The sequence below is a fragment of the Lacerta agilis genome, chromosome 3 (genome assembly GCF_009819535.1).
Source record: "Lacerta agilis isolate rLacAgi1 chromosome 3, rLacAgi1.pri, whole genome shotgun sequence".
Taxonomy (NCBI): Eukaryota; Metazoa; Chordata; class Lepidosauria; order Squamata; family Lacertidae; genus Lacerta; species Lacerta agilis.
In genome coordinates this window covers 3,966,680-3,990,781 of record NC_046314.1, presented here as the reverse complement: position 1 = coordinate 3,990,781, position 24,102 = coordinate 3,966,680, and the positions used below count along the sequence as shown (strand labels likewise).

The following is a 24,102-nucleotide window of genomic DNA, read 5'->3' as shown; positions in this document are numbered from 1 at the left end:
GCTGATAATGGTCGTTTAGAGAGGAATTCCTAAAACAGAAATACTGATTTCTAAGAAATTATTTTTAAAAAGAGGGGAGGAAAACTGGGCGTGGCGAACGGGGACAGAAAAAGATGTTTCTTTTTGCCGCCATCCTCAGCAATGATTAAAAATTGCAGACGACTCCTGTAAATAGAAGTTTGGCATCTTCGGGAGAGATTTCTTTTGAAAGGGCCGATCTGAATATTCAACTTTCAAGGCAAAGCTGCGCTCGCCTGTATGTACAACATAATATGATATCTCTGCAGAATTTGGGCCCTCGGAAAGATTACCTATCAAGCAGGCGCCTGAGGCTAGAGAAGCTATCGATACGCTCGCAGTAGGTAAAGTAAAGATTATTGGTTGTGATGTGCGAGGAGTGGAGCTCCGGGCGAAATCCTGCACAACCATTAACTGGAAGTGATAGCGGTGGGAGCTCGGCCACCGAATCGGGGGGCAAATATTGGCTCTGGCTGGTAATTAGCTCGCCAACACCTCAGTCCTGCAGCCCCGACCTCCTCCGCCCCCTTCGCCGCCACCGCCCAAACCCACACAAAAGAAAGACCCCTTCCTGCCCGGGTCTCATTAAAAAGCAAACACTCCACATCAGGGCACCTCCAATGTCTCAGCTGGGACAGGCCTAGTCGGAGGAGGCAGGCAAGAGGCTGCTTTTTGAGCAGACGGGGGTGGGTGGGTTGGGCCGAGGACTTTGTTGGAAGTGGAGGGGGGAAGTAGGGGCCACTTTGTTAATTTTCGAAGAACAATGAGGCAATCTTGGCTGTAGGGCCAGAAGGCCCAGTTTGAAATATACATGGATGGATTTCCCCCACTTTTCTTTCTGTTCTGTACCTTATATAATCCTTACCAGTTTTCCTCACCTGTTTACTTATTAGTAAACACCTCACCTGTTTACTTATTAGTAACAGTATTTTGGAGTTGTCCTTTCAACTCTTTCATTTTCCTCTATATTGGAATTAAAGGGTGTTTTTTTATTTAAAAAAAATGTCTTTATGGAGTTAGATTTCCCTTCCTCTTTCCTCCTTCTTCTTCCCAAAGGTGAAATCATTTCTCTCCCACCCCTCGAATTCTCTCTTCTTAAAGCCGCTTTCTCCCCACAGATAATGACACCAAACGCTTAAAATATGAGGGGAGCTCGGCTTCATATATTTGCGTCGATGCAGCGCAAGAGAGAGAGAGAAAAGAAAGGGCCCCGCTGATTTATGCGGAAGGTTCCACAGCGCTCGGGCTCCGCGTGCCTTTTTCCCTAAGACTCACTTGACAAAATATTTATTATGTATTTCGAGGACTCATTTGAAACGTATAGGTTCGTCTTTGATATTTGTCCCTGATTTCACAAGAGGCGTTGCACGGAAAGCGGGGGATGGGGCGGGGCGGTGGGGCTCAAGGTGCCGGAGCCATTCAGCTCTTAAGATGAGTAGAGAAACAGCCTTACATTTTCATGCTGGATTTCGCCATCAGCCTTTAAATCCTTGAATGACTCGGTCGCCTTTTGAAAAACGGAACGGTAAGGAGGGGAGAGAGCAGCCTTGCTTAACTACAATCAGTCGCTCAGGTAATTGGAAGCTCCTTGCCAGGAGAGAGCTGGAGATGGCATCAACTCGATAAGAAGGACTCGAGAGGAAAAACCTCCTTCAGATGGGAGATTAGAGTCCAGTCAAGCAGTTACAGACACAGCTCCTCAGTTGATGGGGATTCAGCATTTGCCCGTTTCTCCCGTCAGGATCCAGCCCAAAGAAGCAAGCGCGCTTGCTTATAATGAATATGAACCAAAATACAAGAAACCAACATGCAACTCCTCTCCCCACCTCTGGCGCTAAGGAACAGATTGTCAACACATTCCATATGGATGACTCCAGAGAGATAGACTCTTGCCCTTTTTCCAGTATGCAAGCAACAAATGTAACTTTAAAAAATAATAATTGTGTCACCCCTAGCTCTATTTATATTTCTTAATCCACGCAATAATACCGCACATTAGACGATTCTAAAAATCAGAAGGTACAGCCTTGTGTAAAGGGTGAAGGGAGGAAACAACCGATTTACAATCCATTGGAACGGGGAAAAACTAGATTTGGGGCGATTTATGACTGTTATTACAGTTTACGTTTTCTGCAGACCTAGATCAAAGTATTACAATAATATAAAAAGAATCCATCAGTTTGTTTGGAAGTAAACGACGTGGCTTTCACAGATCCCCAGTTCCTAGAAGAATTGTAACCCTCAAAATTCAGAAGGGTTAGGAGTGGGACTGTTATAAAGTAGCTGCAGGCGCTCAACGGTCAAGCTTCCTCGCTGTTAGGAAAACTCACTGCCAAGGAGCTGTCCACTTCAGCACCAGGAAAAATCCCTGCCACCGCTTCTTTACCCGCATCTTTAGAATATCTGCAGTCCGACAGGATTCAAAAGACATTTCACTACTGGCGTGTTGCTGTACGCTCTTTCCATAGTTTTATGCTTCAAATAATTTTTTATGACCCCATGACTATTTCAGTAACTTTAACCAAGACTGAAGAAAATTTCCCCTTGCTCATTTTGGTTTACCCTTCCCCCAAATGGCAACAAATAAAATAAACAAAACTATCTGAAAAACAGAACCGTAAATTATAGTTGAAGCAATCCTGTTGGAATCGGCCTATATTGCACACGTGGCCCAACTGGGCTAGGAAGCGCTCAGCGTAAGCACGGGATGGCTTCAGTAGTTTCTTCTTGTCTCCCTGTCATCGGTGATATATGGGGGAAACCCCCATTTAACTTCCTCCCTTCATTAATTTGTTTACATTTCGGGAAAAGCTGTTTCCCCCCGTTTTCAAATGTATACTTTGAATAAATTCTGTTCTCTGACATTTTTATTATCCTTCATTCTGATCAGACCGGTAACATACGGGCCTAACTATAGAGCCGACTGCCTAAAATACTTGCGATTCACACAAGGTAATGAACTGACCCATCCGCCCCCTTTCATTCACCCAGTGCATTTACAGTGCACTCCTATGCATGTCTACTCAGGAGTAAGCCTCATTGACTTCACCGGTGTAGGAGTGTTGCCGTAGGATCGAAATGTGAGTTTATGGCTGGTGCTACTCCCCGCCGGCAAAAGCCAGTAATTTGGGTTTCTGATACAGAGTAGGCTAGAAGACCACATCCTGATTTTTTACCAAAGCTACGCTTCGGTTTTAAAAACTTCCCTCGCAAATTGTCATTGAAGCTCTAATTGTTTTTCTCTCTCTACATAAGTAGTACCAGCAGCATACTGAGTTGAAAAGTTTACAAAACACGCGCGCGCACAAAAAATGAAATGGGAAACGCAGGTGGCAAAAACAGCATCGCAATATCATCCCAAGTAGAAAGCATAGCGGAGTAGGACGGGGGGGGGGTCATCTTTCATTTCCTAGAGTTGCACACTAAACATGATGGCTGTTTCTCAGATAATAAAGACCCACCTAGAACCTTTTAGAGGGCAACGTTTCCTTAACGCCGCTTCTGTTTCTATTAGGGTAGGGGCATTAACATAGATATAAAAGGCATCCAGAACCCGGTCACAAACTCCGCTATTTGTTTGGAAGTTGGCCCTAGTGGTTATTACACAATTTTAAGGCTTTCTGTTGTTAAAATAGTAAGTAAAAATATAGGACTCGCAACTTGCTTACCTCTCTTATCACCCCACCTTGGCCGTTCAACACTAGCCCACACTGGGTCTCCACTGAGCCCTTGAATGAAGAGAATAAAATAAAATCAGATAAAGATCCGTACAGATAAATTGCGTGGCTGGATGCATCGAAGGTGATACGTTTTTAGAAGTGACTATGTTCAGATTGAAACTCAAAGAATATATCTCCTACGAAATATTTCAAAACCATAGAAAAGCACAGCTTCTTCCCAGAACAAACAAACTCTGTTCTCAGATATGATCTTTTGTCTGAATGATTGATTGGCAGGCAAAGAGGAAGAGAGTCAGTATGGAAAGTTTTTTGAAGGGATGTTTTGGAGGAGGAAAGAATAATTTAAAAGAAAGTGGCAGCATACCTGTGGAACATATATACCCCTTTCAAGGTCCATGTCTAACGTGTTAAGTGAACGTAGCATTCACATGTCACACAACCAGGACCAGTTTGCAGGGACTGGTAACAGACAGACTTAGAAATGGGAGTTATAAAGAACGGCGACAGAAGGGGAACAATCGGGGTGTTCTCGATTTCTCCATTGGACTAAAGTTGTTCAGGGAACCATTCCAACGACTAAGAATTTTGCTATCAACTTCAGTGGGATTTCAAAATGCTGTGATCAAAACACTTTACAAACTGAGTTCCATATACTCTGGTTTCGCTTTATGTTGGGATACGAATTCTATCGAGAAGAAATCCCCCCTTTTTTCTGTCTATGTGTGTGTACATTTCTTCCACGCAACCCCTCAATCCTTTTGTCCAGTGGCAATGTGTTAAAAGATGCATTTTCCTTTACAAACAAACGAGGTATTGGACATGAAAGAGGCCTCCTTAGGGTGTTAACCTACTCAACAGCCCGTGAAGAGTTAAGTACATGCGGAGAAAGAGTCGGTGCATAATAATAAAAAGCCCACTTTACAAAAACAACCTTTACAGTCCCGTCTCTCTCTTTCCCAAGCCGCCCCCCCGTTTTTTTCGCCATATTGACGCTGGCCTAGAAAACCCTTTCAAGGCCTCTTTTGAGTTTTAGTGTTCTGCCTTAAAGTGATTATGAAATCAATATGGAAAAAACTAGGCGACTGAGCATAAATTAAAGCGGTGATGGGAAAAAGGTGTGACAGTTTCCTTGTCGCCATGGAAAATCTTTTTAGGGGTCTCAAAGATGCCCACTCCGGCTCCAAGACTCCTTGCATCTGTTAGGCTGGCTTAAACAGCCTTCCAAACTATTGGACTTTCACTTAACATTCTGAGCAGGGGGAAGTATATTTACATTTGTTGCATTAGAAATGAGGCATATGTTGATGAAGAAAGTGGGAAGCGGGCGGGGGCGGAGATGAAAAAGAAAAGGGAAAGACTGGCTACTAGTTGGAGTTCTTCTTCCAATCTTGGTCGGGCAGCAATCCATCTTGTCACCAAAAAAAAAACCTCCCCTATATAACGCAAGAAGCTGAAATCAACAAGCTTCTTTTCAAGCGTCGAAAAGAAAAAGCTACATAAATCGGTGCAAATTCACAAATAGTGGTTTCCCCCGCCTCCCCCTCGCGCCACTTTCGAAACCTCACATTTGTAACTGTGAAGAAACTGAAGACGATGTAAGGAAATAGCATTCATGTATAATGAGTATAACAGACATTATGCGCCATGCATAACTCGAAACCCAAATAGGGTTTTGTAAATTCGATTTTTTTTTTTGTGGCATTTTTTTGGTAGCGCTTCCCGCCCCCGCCCCCCACAAAGTGTTAAAAAACAGAAAGAAGGGAAGACGGCCTCGTGTTATTCTCTCCCCTATTTAAATTTAAGATAAGACAAAAAATGATTTTTAAAAAAATCGTTAAAACGATTCCTAAGCATGAAGCTGCCATCTCAGTCTCGGCAAAAGGAGGTTGGAAGGGAAACGCGTTGTTTGGTCGGATGACATTGCATAAGTGACCAGTTGAATGGCACTAAGTCGAAAATTGGATAAACTATGGTGCTTTTTTGCACAGGATTTAGGCATTGTGAGCTGCCTTGCAAACGTCTCTAATCCCTCCTTTTGAAAAAAAAATACAAGGCTTTGTGCTCCGCATAGAAAAAAAAATGTACAGCTAAAAAAATCAGCAGCAGACGTGGTTATATAAAAAAGGAGAGTAAATAGGTCTTAGTGAAGCGAAATAGTGAATGGCAGATTTGGGAGAAGGAGTGATGAGGAGGAACATAAGGGAAGCCCTGTTGAAAATGGGGAGGGGGCGGGTAGAGACAGAAGCGTGGAAAATGATTGAGTGAATTTCAATGCAGAAAAGTCAGGTTTTAGGGAACTGTTCTTCATGGGCCCAGATGATTTTATTCTTGTGTAGATTCCAAAATATGCGTGTGGGAGGCATTCCTTTTATATGGGACACACACAAACATTTTCTTTATCCTCAGAGAGGAATATATATATATATTTCTGATAAGAAACCTGGGGCGGGGTTTGAGGGGAGAAGAAAGGACAATAAAAGCAACTTAGAATTTACTCTCTGTAAGTAAACAGAACCCAGTTCACTGCGTGAAAAACTACACTCCTTCCTAATAGGCTTGATAGAATTTCAGTTCTCTCTCTTTTACAGTAACGTTATAGCTATGTATTAGTTATTATAACTATAATTAATTATTATAATAATACATTGTAACTATGTATTAAAAGTAGTTAATTCCATCAAAACGCACCTTCCCTTGATGCTGACAGCTTCTTGACTAGGAACGTTCGAATTTGTAAAATTAGAGATTTGTGTGTGTCACAGAGAGAGAAAGAGAGGTACAACAGAAATAAACAGATGAGTATGTTGGAGAGGAAGAGAAAAACAGGTGTTTGCGTTGGAGAGGGAGACAAATTTAGGCAAGAGACGTGCATGCGTATGTGAACAGGGGGGGGGGGTTGGAAGCGGATGATTGGGTTAACGAATGGATGGATTTGCAGATCTATTTCAATATTTACAGCTAGTTTTTAATGCTTCTGCTGGCTCCATAGGTAGAACCCGCAGTCGCCTTCCATGAACAACTGCACTTGTGCAGTTCTCTTAAAGAGATATTTCTGCCTGTCTGGTTCAGTTTTAATTTTGCAGAGCGGAGTGGGGGGGGGTGTTTGGAGGGATGCGATTGTCTTTAGGGGAGCGACCTTTGATTTCTGCCTGTCTAATCTGGATTAGCTAATGTCCCCGCCCGCCCTCGGCCGCAGGCGGCTCGCAGGTGAGAGGCTCCTCCGCCCGCGCAGCACCTTCCCTCTAGACCAGAAGGTCGCCGAGCTCTCTCTCGACAGCCGGGGGCCGGGTGGGTGGCAGGCGAGTGCGGTCCAGGGGTGGGAGCAGGAGCCGGTCTGCGGCAACGGCGGCGGGGGGGGGGGTTCGGCGGGAAGGCGACGTGTGATTTACCTGCAGGTCGTCTGCTCCCGAGGCGGCAAGCCCAAGGCTTGGTCCTGGCAGGAGTCTTTGATCGGGGTGCATCCCATACTGGGAGCCATGGCTTCATAAGAGACAGGTCGTGGCGACGGTAAGCGTCTAAGCAGCCAGCTCCCTCCTCTGCTCGTCCAAGCAGGAGGACTTGAGCGCCCGGGCGTTGTGCAGGTTGATAAAGTCGGTGGGTTCCCCATGGTGGATCTGCTGGTAGTATTGCTGCGAGTGGTGGAGCGAGTTCAAGGAGTAGGCGTCGGGGTTGACGGCCGGGTGGCTGTGTTGGAACTCGTAGTGGAAGGACTGGTGGTGCAGGGGGGTGTACTGGTGGTTGGTGGAGAAGTAGGGGGAGGCGAACTCAGTGCCGGTGGCGGAGTAAGTGAGGGGCGACGTGGAGGAGTAGGCGACGGTGGAGTTGGCCACAGACTCCAGGCATCCTAGCTGCATCAAACGGTAGCTGTTTGATCCATCATGACGTATCTGAAAGGAAGAAGGGAAAAGGTAACCCAAGTACTGCAAGTTGGTCATCGGGAAAGAGCGGGGCTCCAACAGCACCCATGTCCCGCCTAGCTCCCCCCCCCCCCGCACCGCAACCCTAGCCAAAGCTCCTCCAGAGTTAACGCCGGTAACCCCATACACCTTGGCTGGTGCCCTTCACTAGAAGTTTAAAGAGGGAGCGAGAGAGAGACCCCTACGTAAGAAAGCTGTGATGGCTGCTTGCGAAGGAAACCCAAAGTTACCCAACACAAACGCTGCCAAAACTCCATATCCGTCTCAAGATCAGAAGGGCTGATCTCCTCCTCTTACGGTCCTAACTCTCTCGGCAGACCCTAGGTCTCTCTCGATAGATACCAGCACCGCGTCTCTCTCGGTGTGGCTCGAACTCCCTACATGCCTTTAACCCTTCTTGGTAAAAGATCTAGGTCCAAAAACCTTCCCCTTCCCACAACCTGAGTAGGAGTCGATCGTTTGCTGGCCCCCGGATTTCCCATTGCGCGCTCTCGCTCTCGCTCTCTTTCTCTCTCTCCGGCTATTATTAATAGTATGTGCCACCTTCCGTTTCACGGCATTATTGGGGCCATTAGCCTGCTTTTCTTTCCGGCAACCGTTTGAATGCGGCAATGGGTTTGCCCCTTTCCCAGCGACAGATGTCATAACGAATTTTTCGCCCTTTACTTCTCGAAGTCCTCTCTGAAGCCGGATTATAATTAAATGTAACGGTCCAATGTGGATTAACAAAAAAATGGAAACAACCACACACAGGCACACTCGACCGTACACACACACACACACAACACACACGCATGCATAGGCACACACATCCGCACACACGCACACACACACACACACACCCGCACACACGCACACAGACACACACAAAATACCTCCGCATCGTGGACGAGTCCTGGAAGGTAGTTGACATTTTGGGTTCTCCGAATGAGGCTCTGATGAAATCCCTTCTCCAAATTTAAAAGGAAAGAAAAGACACCAAAGCAACCACCAAACCACGAACAGCTTTTAAAAATCAAAAAATTACAGTCCTCTCCTGTTTCCACAGACGTGAAAAATATATATACATATAGAGAGTATTTCTATCTAAACACAAGAGGCTTTGCAACGTGTCTGCATAGGTCTCCCGCTTTTTTCCACCGTGCACCCTTTTAAAAACCTGTAGGAACAATTTTTCCCTCTGCACAAAGCAGCTCCCCGGATCAGATTTTGTACTTGCTGGGTATTTCTTTGGCTGATGTCGTAGGTCCCTTGGTAATATAGAAGTTTTGAAAATTAAGCATCAGCACTGAGAACTGGGAGGACAATAGATAGAGCAGCTTCATCCAGGAGACAAGGAATAATATTGTATCTTCGCCTAATAAGGAACTGTAGGTTCTTTCAACGTTTTTATACATTTTTCCTTCACTCTTTTAGAAGGCTTCCCCCCACTTTACTCAGGCTAATGTGGGACCTAATCTTTTCGAAAGGGACCTTTTTAGGAAAGTATGATTGAGGTGAACTAGAGCTAATACATAAAACAAACTAGATTAATTAAAACCATCCTTTTTCAGTTGGTGAATGTTTCTTCTTGCTGGCTGTGGCTATCCACACCCCCCCCCCCACGCAATATTGACCAAAACATAAGATTAGCATGTATGTAACTGGATTTCCACCGTCCTCCGAATTACACCAGCGCATTCATATTTCTTAGAGAAAATAATAAATCGAATTGAAGTCCACCTCCACCCCACCCCCACCCCGCCACCTTAGCCAGACTGTTCGATATGGGGCAACTTAGATGAAATTGCACTGGGTTTTGAAACAGTATTTCAAAGAAACATTTATCTGAAATGTGTCACTGCGGTTAAGTGTCGCTGCTGTGCATAGAGAGATAGATATATACAGTATATATATAATATAAATACATATATATACATATAGGGCGATACCGGGAGCAGGAAGACATCCCCGCGCGCCCCCGCACCCACACAAAGGACACGGGGTAAGAGAGCTAAAAACCTGGATATTTGTGAGCGAAAAGGTGAGAAAGATTTGGAGCCTCCCGCCCCAACTTGGAAGTGTCTGTTTGAAGTGCGATTTGTTTTATTTTTCCAGATAGCTAATTATGGCCGAGTTAGCATTATGGCTGAGTTCAAAACTACGTGCATCTATTTATTTGCAGCCATCCCGGGAGTTAATTTCTGGGGGCGCGTCCGCCTTCTGCGGGAGAATCATCTAAGCCCCGTTTTCTGCTCGGAGGAACCGCAAACTGAAGATTCTCGCTCGTCAGGGCGCGCCTTGGCGAATGCTCCAAGGAAGGATCTGAAGCAAATGGCATTTCCTGCCGCTGCTGTGCCTCTCTGCTGATGGCGAGCTTAAATTACAAGCCTTGGAGACAGAAGCGGGTGTAACTCGCTTTTAATTGCCATTTAATTTGGTTCGCTTTTAAGTGTTTAAACCGCGAAGGTGTCTTAATAATAAGCCGCAGGCAAACAGACATGTGGCTCTTTTTTAAGGTCCAGGTTTGGGGAGTGTTTATTGGTATCTGTTCATGCAGGCTAACAGGAGCTGTCATTCAAGCCTCTATTCTTATCCAAATGGACAAAGGCACACGACTAGAATTGAAATGCATTGTCTGAAATGGAAAAGTGCGATTATCCAGACCGGCACAGGGGTCAGCAGCAAACAATTTTTGGTTGCCTCCCCAACCTTCTCTTTAATGGGATGGGGTGGGGTGGGGGTTGTAGATCTGCACTTCTAAAACTCCTTCGCGGAAAGAAAAAGAAAGAAAGAAAGAAATTACACCCTGACATTTTTAAACAGGAAATTCCATTAATTACTGACATCTCTAATGTTTCTTTTCCCAGTCTTTGGGCAACTTTGGTGGTAAAGATTAGGAAATGGGAGACAGTATATAAATCAGTGAAATTTACCCCCTGCAAAGACCGAGTTTGTCCAGTGATCACCGTACCCCAGTTAAGACGCTCCCGTCCACCCCCTTCCTAAGCGGAGGCGCCTCCAGGAAAGAACAGGGACTCCTCTTGAGTCACCTCCTTTTAAAGGATCCTGCTTGCCCACCAGACGAAAAAGAGCCCACAGTCTCCTGGGATAACCACGATTATTCACCCCACCCTGGTTTTATGGCCATCTATAACGCCGAAGGGTATTATTTTGGTTTATGATAGCCTTGGATCGTACTTCTGGCTCGCAAGAGTAGAGAGCCCGTTGGAAGCGTGGAACAAAGAAAGAAAGAAAGAAAGAAAGAAGAAGAAAGAAGAAAGAAAAGAGGAAAGAAAGAAAGAAAGACTAAACCCAAAGAAATGGGAAATCTTGTTCATGGCTAGGTTCCACTCAATGCGCCTATTCAAGTGTAACATCGGACTACTAAATACTTGATTTGTTTGTGTGGGAACCATACCTACTTCAAAATGGATTTCCAGGACAATGTGCGGAGGATAGCATCGTACAGCCCATTCTCTATACTTCCCTCTCACCTGGAAGGTAACCCCTACGGATTTCAAGTGAGGTTCTGCTGCTTTAAAAGCAGTTTAGTTTTGCACACCTCAGGTGTGCGATTCTTCTTGTCATCAACTGGACGTTACTTCTAAGTGAGTGCCTTGAGAGCAAGATGGAAATAGACAGGAAGCGAACCTAGGTACGCTTACTTGGAGATGAGATCCATAGGAAATAAGACCCAAGTTGGTGATGGCCACCAACTTGGATGACTTAATAGAGAATTAGGGAAATTCAGGGAGGAGGAGGAGAGGGCTACCAACGGCTACCAGCCGAGATGGCTTTCTTCTGCCTCCATTGCCAGGGGCACGGTGATGGATCTGAATACCGGAATCGCAGGTGGGCAGAAGGCGCTTGCGCTCAGGTCCTGTTTGCGCGCTTCTCATCAGCATCGAATTGGCTAGTGTGAGCCAGGATGCTGGACTAGATGAACCATTGACCTGATCCTGCAGGCTCTTCGTATGTTCTTGAAATCAAGCGTAGGTTAGTAATTGGTCGGTTGCTGCAGGGTCTTAAGGGTTGAGGATCTAGTTCACATTGAGTCACGAAACTCTGTAGGTAAGGGTTCTGACAACCTGGTGTGATATGGCACTTAATCATTGTTTCCCCGCAACGTCATAGAAAGTGTCAGTTCGACGCCGGAAAAGCGAGTGGAGAAAACTCGCAACGTCCTTTCCCATGCTGGCAAAGTAAACAGCCAAATGGAGACAAAGTTTGCATGTTTTATCTTACTTTGTCCATGTTTAGGCTGGAGAGCTGTTTTCACTTTTCTACAGCCTAAACAAGGCAAGACAGGCGTGCAGAAATGAGACTGACAGTTTCCTAGGCATGGAAACAACTTCCTCGACAAAGCAGTGACTCCTCAGGAAGAGGATTTAACTCCTCCCTTTCCACAGCTGCAACAACAAAAAAGGCAACCCTCCACCGTCGCGTAAACACTAGCGGGGGTTACCAAATCCTGGACCAGACCTGCAACAAGGACCAATGTTTCTGCCCGGACTGGCGAAAACGTTTTAAGGAACAGCCAGACAGAACATATGAATTTGTCCCTGCCAGCTCTTTTAATATGGAACGTAAGAAGCTGCCTTCTGCCTAGTTCGGCCGTGGCTCTATCTACAATGAGAGGCGGAGGCTCTCTCGGGCTTCGGAAGGGTCTTTTCCACACACACCCCCCCCGGAAATGTCGGGGTTGAATCTGGCTGGGATTTTTCTGCACGCAAAATTGTGTTACCGCTGAGCTAGAGTCCTTCCTACGCCTTCGATTTGTGATGCTCTCGAAACAAACCATTAAACACACCCTCTCCTCCAGAATCTTGGCCAAATCCATACTGATGAACGGATTCAAAGCTGTGAAGCAGCCGACTGATTGCTTCTCAAAAGCAAGGAAACGCCTTGTCTCCTGCTATGTCAATCCCGTCCTAAGCAAAGCAATGCTGTCAGCCTAAGGACGCAATAATTGAATGTGTTACACAGGTAACAGATGCAGGTCTACTCCGAAGTAAGTCCCACTGGGATCAATGAGAAATCCTCGCAAGTGTGTACCGAAGGGCACTGCCAAAGGTGTAGTTTAGTTTTCTAGCTTGACTATTCTCTCGAAGACTTCTTTCAGTTTTAGCCTGTGAGGGAAGATTTCAGTGGCACTTTTGATTTCTTTGACAGTTTGCGGGATTATGAAAAGAAATGGGTCTTGAACGCCTGGCTTTTCTCTCAAAACAAGGCATTCAGAACACAGAAGGCCAAAGCTGCGGTTTTACTATGTGGTGGGTGCGGAAACCACCCTAAGCTATTGCTCACCTCCCTTCTCCCTATTTTAATTAGGAAGCCTGTGGGATCTATTGGAGGGCGCTCCTCCGCTTGAGTAGCCAGTGACCAAAAGGAGCTGATTCAGTTCTCAGATACAGGTGGGTAGCCGTGTTGGTCTGCCAAAGTCAAAACAAAATAAAAAAATAAAAAAATTCCTTCCAGTAGCACCTTAGAGACCAACTAAGTTTGTTCTTGGTATGAGCTTTCATGTGCATGCATATCTGAAGAAGTGTGCATGCACACAAAAGCTTAGTTGGTCTCTAAGGTGCTACTGGAAGGAATCTTTATTTATTTTTTATTCATTTCTCAGAGACAGCTAGAGAAGCTTGCTCCACACTCTCAGTTTGCCTTCTTTCTCCCAACCACTCTCTGTCAGGACTCTTTGACTCATCTTATGATCCACAGGGACTACCACAATTTCCCCTAAGTCGGGGTGCCCAAACTTTTTTCAAAGAGGGCCAGATGATGAAATGAACATGCGTGAGGGCCGACCAAAGTTATTGACCCCAATAAGTAAACTGCCACTTTGGATATGACTGCCCTACGTAAAGGACTGTTTGGGGGGGGGAGGCTGGGAGGGAGCCACCATCCATTCAGACTGATTTGTTGAAAGGTTCCTGTTTAGATAAGAGATGGGCAATCTATGGCTCTCCTGATGGTGCTGGAACCAACTCCATTCCGCCCAGGCCAAATGTGATGGTGGAAACATAGGAAGAAGAAGAAGAAGAGTTTGGATTTGATATCCCGCTTCATCATTACCCGAAGGAGTCTCAAAGCGGCTCACATTCTCCTTTCCCTTCCTCCCCCACAACAAACACTCTGTGAGGTGAGTGAGGCTGAGAGACTTCAAGGAAGTGTGACTAGCCCAAGGTCACCCAGCAGCTGCATGTGGAGGAGCGGAGACGCGAACCTGGTTCCCCAGATTATGAGTCTACCGCTCTTAACCACTACACCACACTGGCTCTCTCATAGGGGACACCTGCCACAATTATTCAGTAGCAGCCAGTTTCCAAGCCGTGTGCTCAGTCTGCCAAGTAATTGCAACAGGAAGTTGTAATTCAACATCCTTGGGCCCACAAGTTGGTTCCCTCTCCCTTCTTTGGGGGGGGGGGATCAGCACCCTCAGTTTCCTTATAGCACTTCTGACCACCAAACACGGACAGGCTTAAGCAAGCAAAACTGGAGGCTAACGGAGAAGTGCTGTTCAACCAATAGCTGTTGTTTTACACAGGAGCCACACATCTGCACAGTCCCGCCTTCCATGGACCACCCCTGAGCCATCCATTGTCTCTGCCTTTAGAGACAGAAGAAATCTACTTGTCTTTCGTCTATCCTTAGCTGAAGAGCAAACTTTACTGGGGATATGAAACCTATCCTCTCTCCCACTCCCTTCATAAATTCAAGAGCAGGAAGCGAAGTCTCTAATTCAACTATATGCCATGTCCCTTGGCAAGTGCCAACTTGAATAAAATATGGGGGGGGGGGGGAGAGCAGGTAAGCCCCATACTGCATAATTGATGTGGTGCGCACATACCATTTGAATGGGAATTCACCTCAACTTGGGAGGGGTGGCCCCCTCAAATATTTTATTGGGGGGATGAAGGGACCTCAGCCTCTAGGAGTTGGCGCTATGCAAGGTGCTGTAGTAATGGTAAAGACCTCAACACACCTCCTCCCCCCCCTCTATGTTTGCCCCACATTTCCTCATTTTCCATCATTATATGCCGAATTAACTTTGCTTACTGCAATGTTATTTAAACTCCTTTTAACTAATCTGCATAAGCATTGGGCTTGGACCATGCATAACCTTTAATGATCTTGAACTCATTTATTCTGCAGCCCACAATAATGGTTTCTCAAGGTGTACCCTATCTATGATTTTGTCTTTTATGTGGCTTTCAGCATCTTTTATCTATACTGTCAAGGGAAACTGTTCTTTCAGCAGAATCCTTTCCTGCCTTTGGGAACTTTCCCAAGATCTTTATTGGGAGACTAACCTAAATGCGAGAAAGAGCTCTACTCATTGCTGTGAATTGTTGTCTCAGTCACAGGAAACAAGGGCCTACAAGTTGAGAAATGCAGTACTAGTTTTCCCTGCTATTGTTTTTTTTTATTTCATCAACAAATGTGTGGTTGTCTTTCTCAAGCCACCAATGGGTTTTAATGCAACCACTCATTCAGACAATATTTAGTTTACTCTGGAATATGAATATTCACTTTAAATATGTGCTGCTCTCACCACAATATTTTCAGAAAGATCCTACTTGCTTCACCATGTCCACTCCACCAAAGAGACATAGCAACATTGAACTTCCTTCCACTCATACCTGTGAAGAGTGATGCAGGTCAAGTCTTGCAATCCTCTCAGCTCAGGATCATGCTGATAATTTTGGATTCGTCTGAGATGTCCTTCTTGACGTGCCATCTCTTATTAGAGATAATTTTTTGTCCCCCCTCCCTCCAGGAATATACAGTTAACTGTGGGAGACTTGAGGTTTGAATATTATTGGATGTTACCAATAACACCCACCACTTTGTGCTGGAGATTCACACAAAGAGAGACTGCTGCAGCCTCCAGCAGCAAGCCAAAATCTCTTCAGAAGCATCAAGTAGAATCCCAGCTTCTACTGATTGTTCTTATGTGGATTTTCTTCCTAATTAGTGTTTAACCACTATGGATCGGGGGGGGGGGCAGGGAGGGAGAGGTTTTCATTGATACAGGTGAAACTCGAAAAATTAGAATATCGTGGAAAAGTCCATTTATGTAAGCAATTGTTTTCATTAGCTACTGGAGTTTAATATATGAGATAGACTCATGACATGCAAAGCGAGATATGTCAACCCTTTGCTTGTTATAATTGTGATGATTATGGCGCACAGCTGATGAAAACCCTAAAGTTGAAATTGTTAATTTGGGGTTCTCATCAGCTGTACGCCATAATCATCACAAATAAAGGCTTGACATATCTTGCTTTGAATGTCATGAGTCTATCTCATATATTAGTTTCACCTTTTAATTTGAATCACTGAAAGAAATGAACCTTTCCACGATATTCTAATTTTTCGAGTTTCACCTGTATATTCCCCTAGAGCACATCTGGGTGGTACTTTCCCATTCTCTTAGATTGATACACTTATTATTATTATTATTATATTAAATTTATATACCACACTATACTGGCAGGTCTCAGGGGGGTTCACAGGATATATGCATTAAAGGGATGGCTTTGAAAGTGAACAGAATAGGCACCCTGAAAAACAGGTACCCCTTTGAAGACTCATAATGGAATCTCTCCTGGCAGATGCCAAGCCCATGATAGCCCCAATATCATCAGTTATGGCTTAGAATGGTAGAGAGTGCTAAGAGAGTAGTCCAAGGTAGAATTGTATATATTCACGTGGAATATATATATATATGAAAAATGCAGATGGTTGCCCTCAAAGCACCATGATGATGTGTCTCAAGATGTGTACTGCCACATAGCTGCTTTTGCCAGTGATGCTAAACCAGTGTGGCGTTTGCCCATTTCTTGTGATTATGTTTGTATAGGGGGATGGAAATGGTTAATGTAGATTGACCAATGAGAAAGCTCAGAGGTGGAGCTCAGAGGCGGAGCCTACCTGGTTTTGAGGCTCAGCCCAGGGTTTTTAGGAGGGAGAGATAGAGCAGTGAGGATGAGACAGAGGCAGAAAAAGTCGAACATAGCGGTTGTGACAGTTAGAGTGAGAGACAGGGACAGAACTGAGAGAGAAGAGTGTGATAGTGTGAGATGGTGCCACATCTAGTTAAGGGCACACATTTGAGAAACATATTTAAAACTTGTTTGTTCTTCAATAAACTTTAATCTTTGTTGTTGACTTTACAACCTGACTGAGACTCAGTATTTCACCAGAAGAAACCTGGTTGGTGGCAGCGGAAGAATAAAGCAGTTGTGTACAGGTCAATAGTCCGTGAAAATGTTGCATTGGGCGAAAAGCCCTTCTTCTGAGCTACACCAATAAAACTCAGAGACTTGAGAGGAGCTTAGAGTCCATTTTGTTTTTCTTTATTGCAAGGCAATAAGGGTTACTGTCAAATCTTTTCGCAAAGACTGCAACCCCGCCCAAAGGTCTGGGCAGGGGTATTTATAACATTTCAGACAAAGGATTTCAATTTAACCAATCATATTTCATTACCTCATTTTAGTACACATGTACATTACCTAATTTAATACGCATGCGCAATAAGCATTGCTAAATAAACCTCGATTCTCAGAGATTGTTACGTTCTGTTAGTGTGCAATGCATGGGAACCTGTGTTACGTGTAGCCATTTTCATGTGTCAACTTACGTTCTAGCTTATGAATGCGTCTTTATGATCGAATGTTTGCTTGTTCTTCTATCTCAGTGTGAGACGGCATCTTGCCAAAATCATCGGTTCCTTAAAGCAGCAGGTTACCATAATTCTCTATTAGAAGCATATTCAAAGATTTATAGGGGTTCCCTTTATCACATTTTTTATGGCCCTTTGGGCTACTGCCACAAAACGACCGGGGGCTGTGTACGGATGCCACAACCAGGAACCTCTGGAGAGGAGAGGACCTCACACAGGATGTACCACCTAGCACAGATTTGGGATTTTTTTTAAAAAAAAAAATAGCACAGTTGTTAGGACACCTATGATGGTCTACACAATCTGCTCTTCAAGCTGGGTCATCTTGTGAGTGATGTGCTATTTCATTGTCTTCAAATTCACAATGCCTTCAGTATAGAAGTTTTTCTGAAAGTGACTGATCCAAACACTACTTGTTTTGTGGTCTCTTAGGGGGGAAAAAAGGGTGGGGGAGGCAACTATACAAAGGATTATCAAGGATTTCCTGACCCGGCTCTCCATAAAAGTACTCCAGGCTGAGAAAACATCGCACCAGATGCCGAGGTGCTTTTTCATCAAGAAAACTATTCTGACATTGTTTTCAAGATGCATTTTAATATTTGAGTCAGTATCCAGTCATTAAACTTCTCTCTGGTAGCTGAGAATGAAAACATCTGTAGACTGTGATGTATTAAAGATGTACTGTATATTAGGGGTGTCTATAATTGATGGAGACATTCCAATAAATAATACAGTGTCAGAATCTTTAGATTATTGAGGCTCATCTACAGTGCTCATATATTTATGCACCACCAGTAATAGCAAGCATGTCTCCTTCTCTAATTAAACACACAGCACCACCATGGTATGTTTAAATAACATAAGACTATAGCACAAATGTGAAAATAATTCATGTCAAAGATATGGCTGAAATTTGGGTCCTTAGCTTATGAGTCATCTTAGTGTCAACTCTTTTTTGTAGTGAAGTAAGTTGGTGAGCATTGATGTGATGAATGTCAACATCTGCTAGATTTTGGATAATCATTCTAATGTATCATACAAATAAGTATTTTGACTTGCTCTTGTTCTTCCAGTTGTAGGCCTATGCCTTACTAGTAACACTCTCCATGTGTCAGTCTAATACTGTTAATGTTTTTAAGCCACTATTTTCTCAAGAGTATGAGCGGCTTGAATAAATCAGATTTTATGATTAAGGTGGTTTTTTTTTTGTAAAAATAAAATAAAATTGAACACATATTTATTCATGGGCTTGGAACATAAGGCTTTTATTGACCCAAGAATCCAGGATGGTTGCAAAGGAACCACTGAATATATATTTTTCCTTGACTGATTCAGAATTCATGCCTTCCTGCTATTAAAATGCATATGCTGCATTCCCCAGACTGAAGCCAGCTACTTCAGAGACACCGGAGTCCATCAGGGAATATGTATTTATGTTTTAAAAACATAATTTAATTTCCCCATTGATTGTAACAGCTCATGGATAAAATCAAGGTTTCCCCCTCCCATAATGATCGCTTTAAAATTAACAAGTAAAATTTATATGGAAAACAAAATAATGTCTTCAGCAACACAGCAACGAGAGGGTAGTGGTAAGTTTGTTTTATATTTTAAATCCACAAGGTTTGATTCTGAAATGAGTTTTTCCTTCTTACGCTTTCTTAAAAAAAAAAAAGTTAGCTGAAGGGAGAGGTTATTTCTAACCTTTTGGCAATAGCCGATAGTGATTCATAATGGTCCTGCTGATAGAACAAACTTATGAATTCAATTCTGCAAACCTAGTAATCCCTGCTTAAGCTAGTTGTCTTCCTGACCCTATTGGAGTCCTTGACCTGGGTGAAGGTTGAAGGGTCAAAGCCCTAGAACTCTGGAACTCTTGAGGCCTGGAGGGTTTGGCTCAAAGCTCATTGAAAGTCAGAGCCTCTTCAGTTGAATGCACTAGGCTTGAGCTGAGGCCCTGAGCAAGTGTTTGAATTTCCATTGTGTTTTAAATGAAAGAATAAAAGAGTAAATGGCAAAGCAATGACTGCTCACATTAAAGGAATGGATTTTTAAGCATTTGGGGCCATTTCACAAAGGGACATGGGTGGCGCTGTGGTCTAAACCACAGAGCCTAGGGCTTGCCAATCAGAAGGTCGGCGGTTTGAATCCCCGCTATGGGGTGAGCTCCCGTTGCTTGGTCCCAGCTCCTGCCCACCTAGCAGTTCGAAAGCACATCAAGGTGCAAGTAGATAAATAGGTACCGCTCCGGTGGAAAGGTAAACAGTGTTTCCGTGCGCTGCTCTGGTTCGCCAGAAGCGACTTAGTCATGCTGGCCACATGACGTGGAAGCTGTCTGCCGACAAACGGCGTCTCCCTCGGCCTATAGGGAGCGAGATGAGCGCCGCTACCCCAGAGTCGTCTGCGACTGGAACTAATGGTCAGGGATACCTTTACCTTTACCTTTACCTTTACACACAGTACAGCACAGAGAAAAATTTGGGTTTGTTGTCAGGTAAGGACCAAAATGTTACATGCACTTGCATCTTTCATTGCCTCATTCCCTTCAAGAGAAGTACCGGTATATAAACTCTCTTTGGGTGGCAATTGGAAGTGCAGAAATGGTGGAGGGAGACTGTTTCAGGGTGCCTCCACATGGGGGTTTCATGCTGCAAGTGGGTCATTTAAGTTTGATTTTTTTTCTGTGTGCCCTATGGGCATGCAGCTACTCACCACTGCTGTATTAGTCGTAGGTTTTTGTTTTTGTTTTAAAAAAGATATTCCACTTCTTCCCAACCATAACAGTCGGCGGTCCTTGATGGAATGTTTCTGTGTTATGTTTCCCACTCCCCCTCTCAGTCACTATTTCCATACCTTTCGTTAACTTTTCTTGTTCTGGACATGCATACAGGAATTTCTTCTTTAAAAATTGTGCAGGAAGTACACAATAGCCAGTGTTATAAACCCTTAGTTCACAATGGTCTCACAATGAGCAAAACTGGCTTGTGCTATTTTAGTTTGGTGGTGGGAGGTGACATCAATGTCCATTTATTTTCCTTTTTTTGGAAGTATTTTTATTAAAGATTTCTTGATTTACAAAAGTATGAGCAATGTCTCTGTCTCTCTCTCTCTCGTATTTTTTACATGTATCATTTTTACAGATCAGTTTCATTTGTTGAGACATTGGGAAGAAAAGGGGGAAAGAGTTGGACAGGTGGGGGATGGGTGGGGGTGGGGTGGGGTGACGATGTTTCTATTTTACTTAATATATGTAAGGTTTGATGTCAGCGTTGCTTGTGCAGGTTCTCTGTTGTTCGCTTGTGTTCCTTTGGTGGTGAGACAGGTTGGGGTTGGCCTAGGGTGTGGTTGTTCATTTGTGGTTGGCTGTGGTGGGCTTTTTCTTCATGTGTGAGTGGGGCATTAATTCTCTTTTTAAAAGAAGTTAATTAATAATTATGACCGTGGGTGTGTAATCATTTTTGTTTTTGTTTTACTGAATGGATTTTCTCCAGTAAGAGGAAATCTGGATTAAATGTAAAAAAGAAGGAGAGAAAATGGGCTGGAATTTTGATGACAATGACATCGTGCCAATGGTGTGAAAAATAAGCATGCATGAGCAGCACCAATATCAAAACAAACCTCTATCCAGAAGTGCCCTAACAGTTTCCCAGCCCACTGTTTTTCTGCTCCAAATTACTCCTAAATGTCTTCTCCTGTAGAAAAAAAGTGGGAAGGGTAGTAGGGTGGGACTTGAGATTGCATATAATGTATAGTTTGGTTCTTGATCTTAAAACTTGCTTTAAAAGATAAAGTATGCAGTTAGCCTGAAAGATTCTTTCAGGATTTTTAGCAATAGCATTTCCCAGGTTCTGTATAGATCAGTGCATAACAGGAAAAGAAAACATATTATTGTTTGCAAACAGCAACCACTGTGAAGACTTTCTGAGTGAACCCACTACCCATAGCTGTCAACTTTCCCCCTTTTTTGCAGGAAATTCCCTTATTCCAGCGCCGTTTCCCATTGCAAAAAAAGGGAAAGTTGACCGCTATGGCTGTTTCCCAATGCAAAAAAAAACCCAAGAAAGGTTGACAGCTCTGCCACCACCACTGCTTGAAATGGCAGCTGAAGAAAAGGATGACTTTGGAACCCTAATCTGAAAGCATTAGTTATTTACAGGATGTTGGGATCTGCAATCTTGTCTGAAAGGCTGTAAATATGAGCTCTCTCTGCAGTCTCTGGCATCACTAAGTAATTAATTTAGGCATAAAAATGCATTTCCTAATTCAAGCCAATAACAGTGTATCTTTACTTTCAACAGGACATAATTCAAATCAAATGTGTTCAGGAATGTGACCGTAAAACTCAGAATTAGAATCAGGGCTATTTTCAAAACCTGAGATTTACGTTAGCTGATAAAAATCAAAGTAACTCCATGAATATTCTCAAGATGGAAATGCTGTTATATTCCAGGGCGTCAGAACATCAGAATATTTATCAGCATTTTGTTTCCAAACCTCAATCCCTATTTCAATCAACAACAATTGATTTCCGTTGAGTGACTCTGTCCGTAGTCTATCCATGTGGGAAGCTGTGGTCATTTATGTACATGCTAATTCTACTGAAGTTAGTGGTACTGATTCAAGCTTAACTGAGAAGATCCGTGCCTTAATTTATGCCTTACTATATCAGTAACATGCTATCAGTGACGCTATCAGCTTGAGCCCAAACACAATTGCAGGGAAGTAACCCCATCACTTCCAGTGGAATTTACTTCCAAGAATATGTACCCTTAGGGCTGGTGTGTACATTTGAATCCCCAAGTTTATTAGGGATGAGTCTTTGTGAGTAATGTACAGCAAATCTAAAGGTTGATTTTGATTTATATAATTAATTGGGGTGGGAGATGATGAATTATCTCTCTCCGCTCTCTTCCTTCAAATCTCTCCTCAATACCCACCTGTTCTATAAAGGTTTTTTGTGCATAATATCTTTGTCTTCACTCCCCACTGAACTTGAGTTTGTGCATATTCCCCCTCCCCCACTCGCGCTATCCTTGCTCCCACCACTTTCCACTTACACTGGTGTTTCCTCCTCTGCTGAAATGTAAATTGTAAGCTTTTTGGGGTTGAGAAACTGTTATCAACAATCTCTTTGTCCTTGCTTTAAATTTTAATTATTCTGGAGCAGAATGACTCTAAATCATTGAAGTATTACTTGTTTTCCTGCAGGATGTTTCCCCAAATCTAAAAAGTACCCTCCTTTATTGCCTTCAAACAACCCCTGAGCTAGGTTGAATGTTTGCAATAAGAGTATGAAGAAAGGATGCAAGCCTGCCTGGCATCCCTTTCTTTTATTTTCTGTAACAGGAGCAGCCTGTTAGTTGGAGTAATCCCACACCCTCTCCCTCCCTGCTATGCAATCCCCCCATCTCCTTCCTCCAAAGAGTTATTGGTTTATCAAACATCATGGCCCCTTCCAACAAGGTCCCTTGTCTTTCAGCAATGCTTCAACAGGGAGCTGTCCATTCAGGACCAACCAACCACGTGGTGCCTGCCCGCGAAAAAACAAAAGAAGTGAAATATTAATTAAGAGAGAGAGAGAGAGATGCAATCTGTTCAATCCTACGCCTGCAGGCAAGCTCTAACGGAAACCACATATGCTTTCTCTCTCCCCCCAAGAAATCTTCATTTGGGCATTAAAATACTTAAAAGGATTAGTCATTAAATACTTGTACATTTGGTTTAATTTGCTAGAAACTCTATGTCACAGGGTTAGATCAGAAAGCTAAGAGTTTTAATCTCATTTGCAGTATTTACCTAGATGTTTTATTTCTTCTGCTGCTTGTTACAGGGATCATATTAATATCCCATGCATCCAGAGGGAGGAGGTTGAAAAAAAAGAGCTGGTTGCTGACTGATGGCATAGAAATATCAAAGGGCCTTTTCAAGTAAAACAAAAAGCATTAATGGGAATTGGGTGTTTCCTATGGCAGTCTGGCTCCTTTTAATGATAGGGATGCTGTAATAGTTGCTCAGGGAGACAGTGAAGCTAAATGGGTAGAGTAGTGGCTGAACCCGTTAGGGGATTTGGGTGATGACCATTTCAGTTGTTCAGGGTAGGTCATCTTCCTACTCTCTGATTTTATCTCTTCCCTTTCCAGTTATCATATAACAACACCGAGTTGTTCCAAGCAATGGGTTATTGCAACAAATTCTTCTATGTTAGTTTCTCAAGTTGATGTTGCCATTTAATTAATGGAAGGTTTGGCATATTTCATTTTGCTGTGCACTTGCTTAATTAGGAACAGCAACTTTGGTAATATGGTGCCCTGTGCAAGGCCAAAATTTGACAGCCAAAATTTGACTGCCCGGCTCCAGCCTAAAACTGCCTTCTCAAAGCCGGATATGGGAGGTGTCAGGTTTGGGAAGGAGGTGCAAGGCTCTGGCAGGGTTCTAGAGCCCTCCCTCCACCTTCCCAAAGTTGGGAAAGTGCTAAATAGGCTTTAGGAAGGAGGTGGGAACAGTGGTGAATGGAGCCACTTGGCTGCCCGGGGTGGCAAACGCGGATGCACCCCCTGGGGGCAGGGCGCCTCTCTGCAGCACGCATGCATCCTAACGCATGTGTTGTGTGTTGTGACATCATGATGCACACATCAGGACGAACGGTGCATGTGCAGGATGCTGGCAGGCCGGCACACTCTTTTCTTCCCCTTCCTTCCTGCTGCGCCCTGTTTGGGCAGAGCCGCAGGGGCAAGGGGCAGGCCAGCGAGGCTTCACACTTACAGCTGGCGTGATGCCCCTCGCTGACCCGCCCCCACAGCTCCGCCCAACCAGGGCC

General features: G+C 43.9%; 1 protein-coding gene across 1 annotated transcript in view; it reads right to left on the bottom strand.

Moving 5' to 3' along the window:
• The window catches only part of TFAP2D (transcription factor AP-2 delta), a 44,941-nt gene extending 36,548 nt beyond the window's left edge, over positions 1 to 8,393 (bottom strand). Inside the window, 6 exon segments of the mRNA XM_033142673.1 lie at position 2,581; positions 3,687 to 3,746; positions 7,088 to 7,180; positions 7,182 to 7,225; positions 7,228 to 7,585; positions 8,159 to 8,393. Of these exon segments, the coding sequence (XP_032998564.1) occupies position 2,581; positions 3,687 to 3,746; positions 7,088 to 7,180; positions 7,182 to 7,225; positions 7,228 to 7,585; positions 8,159 to 8,260 (658 nt within the window). The 5' untranslated portion in view covers positions 8,261 to 8,393.
• Positions 8,394 to 24,102: the final 15,709 nt, after the last annotated feature.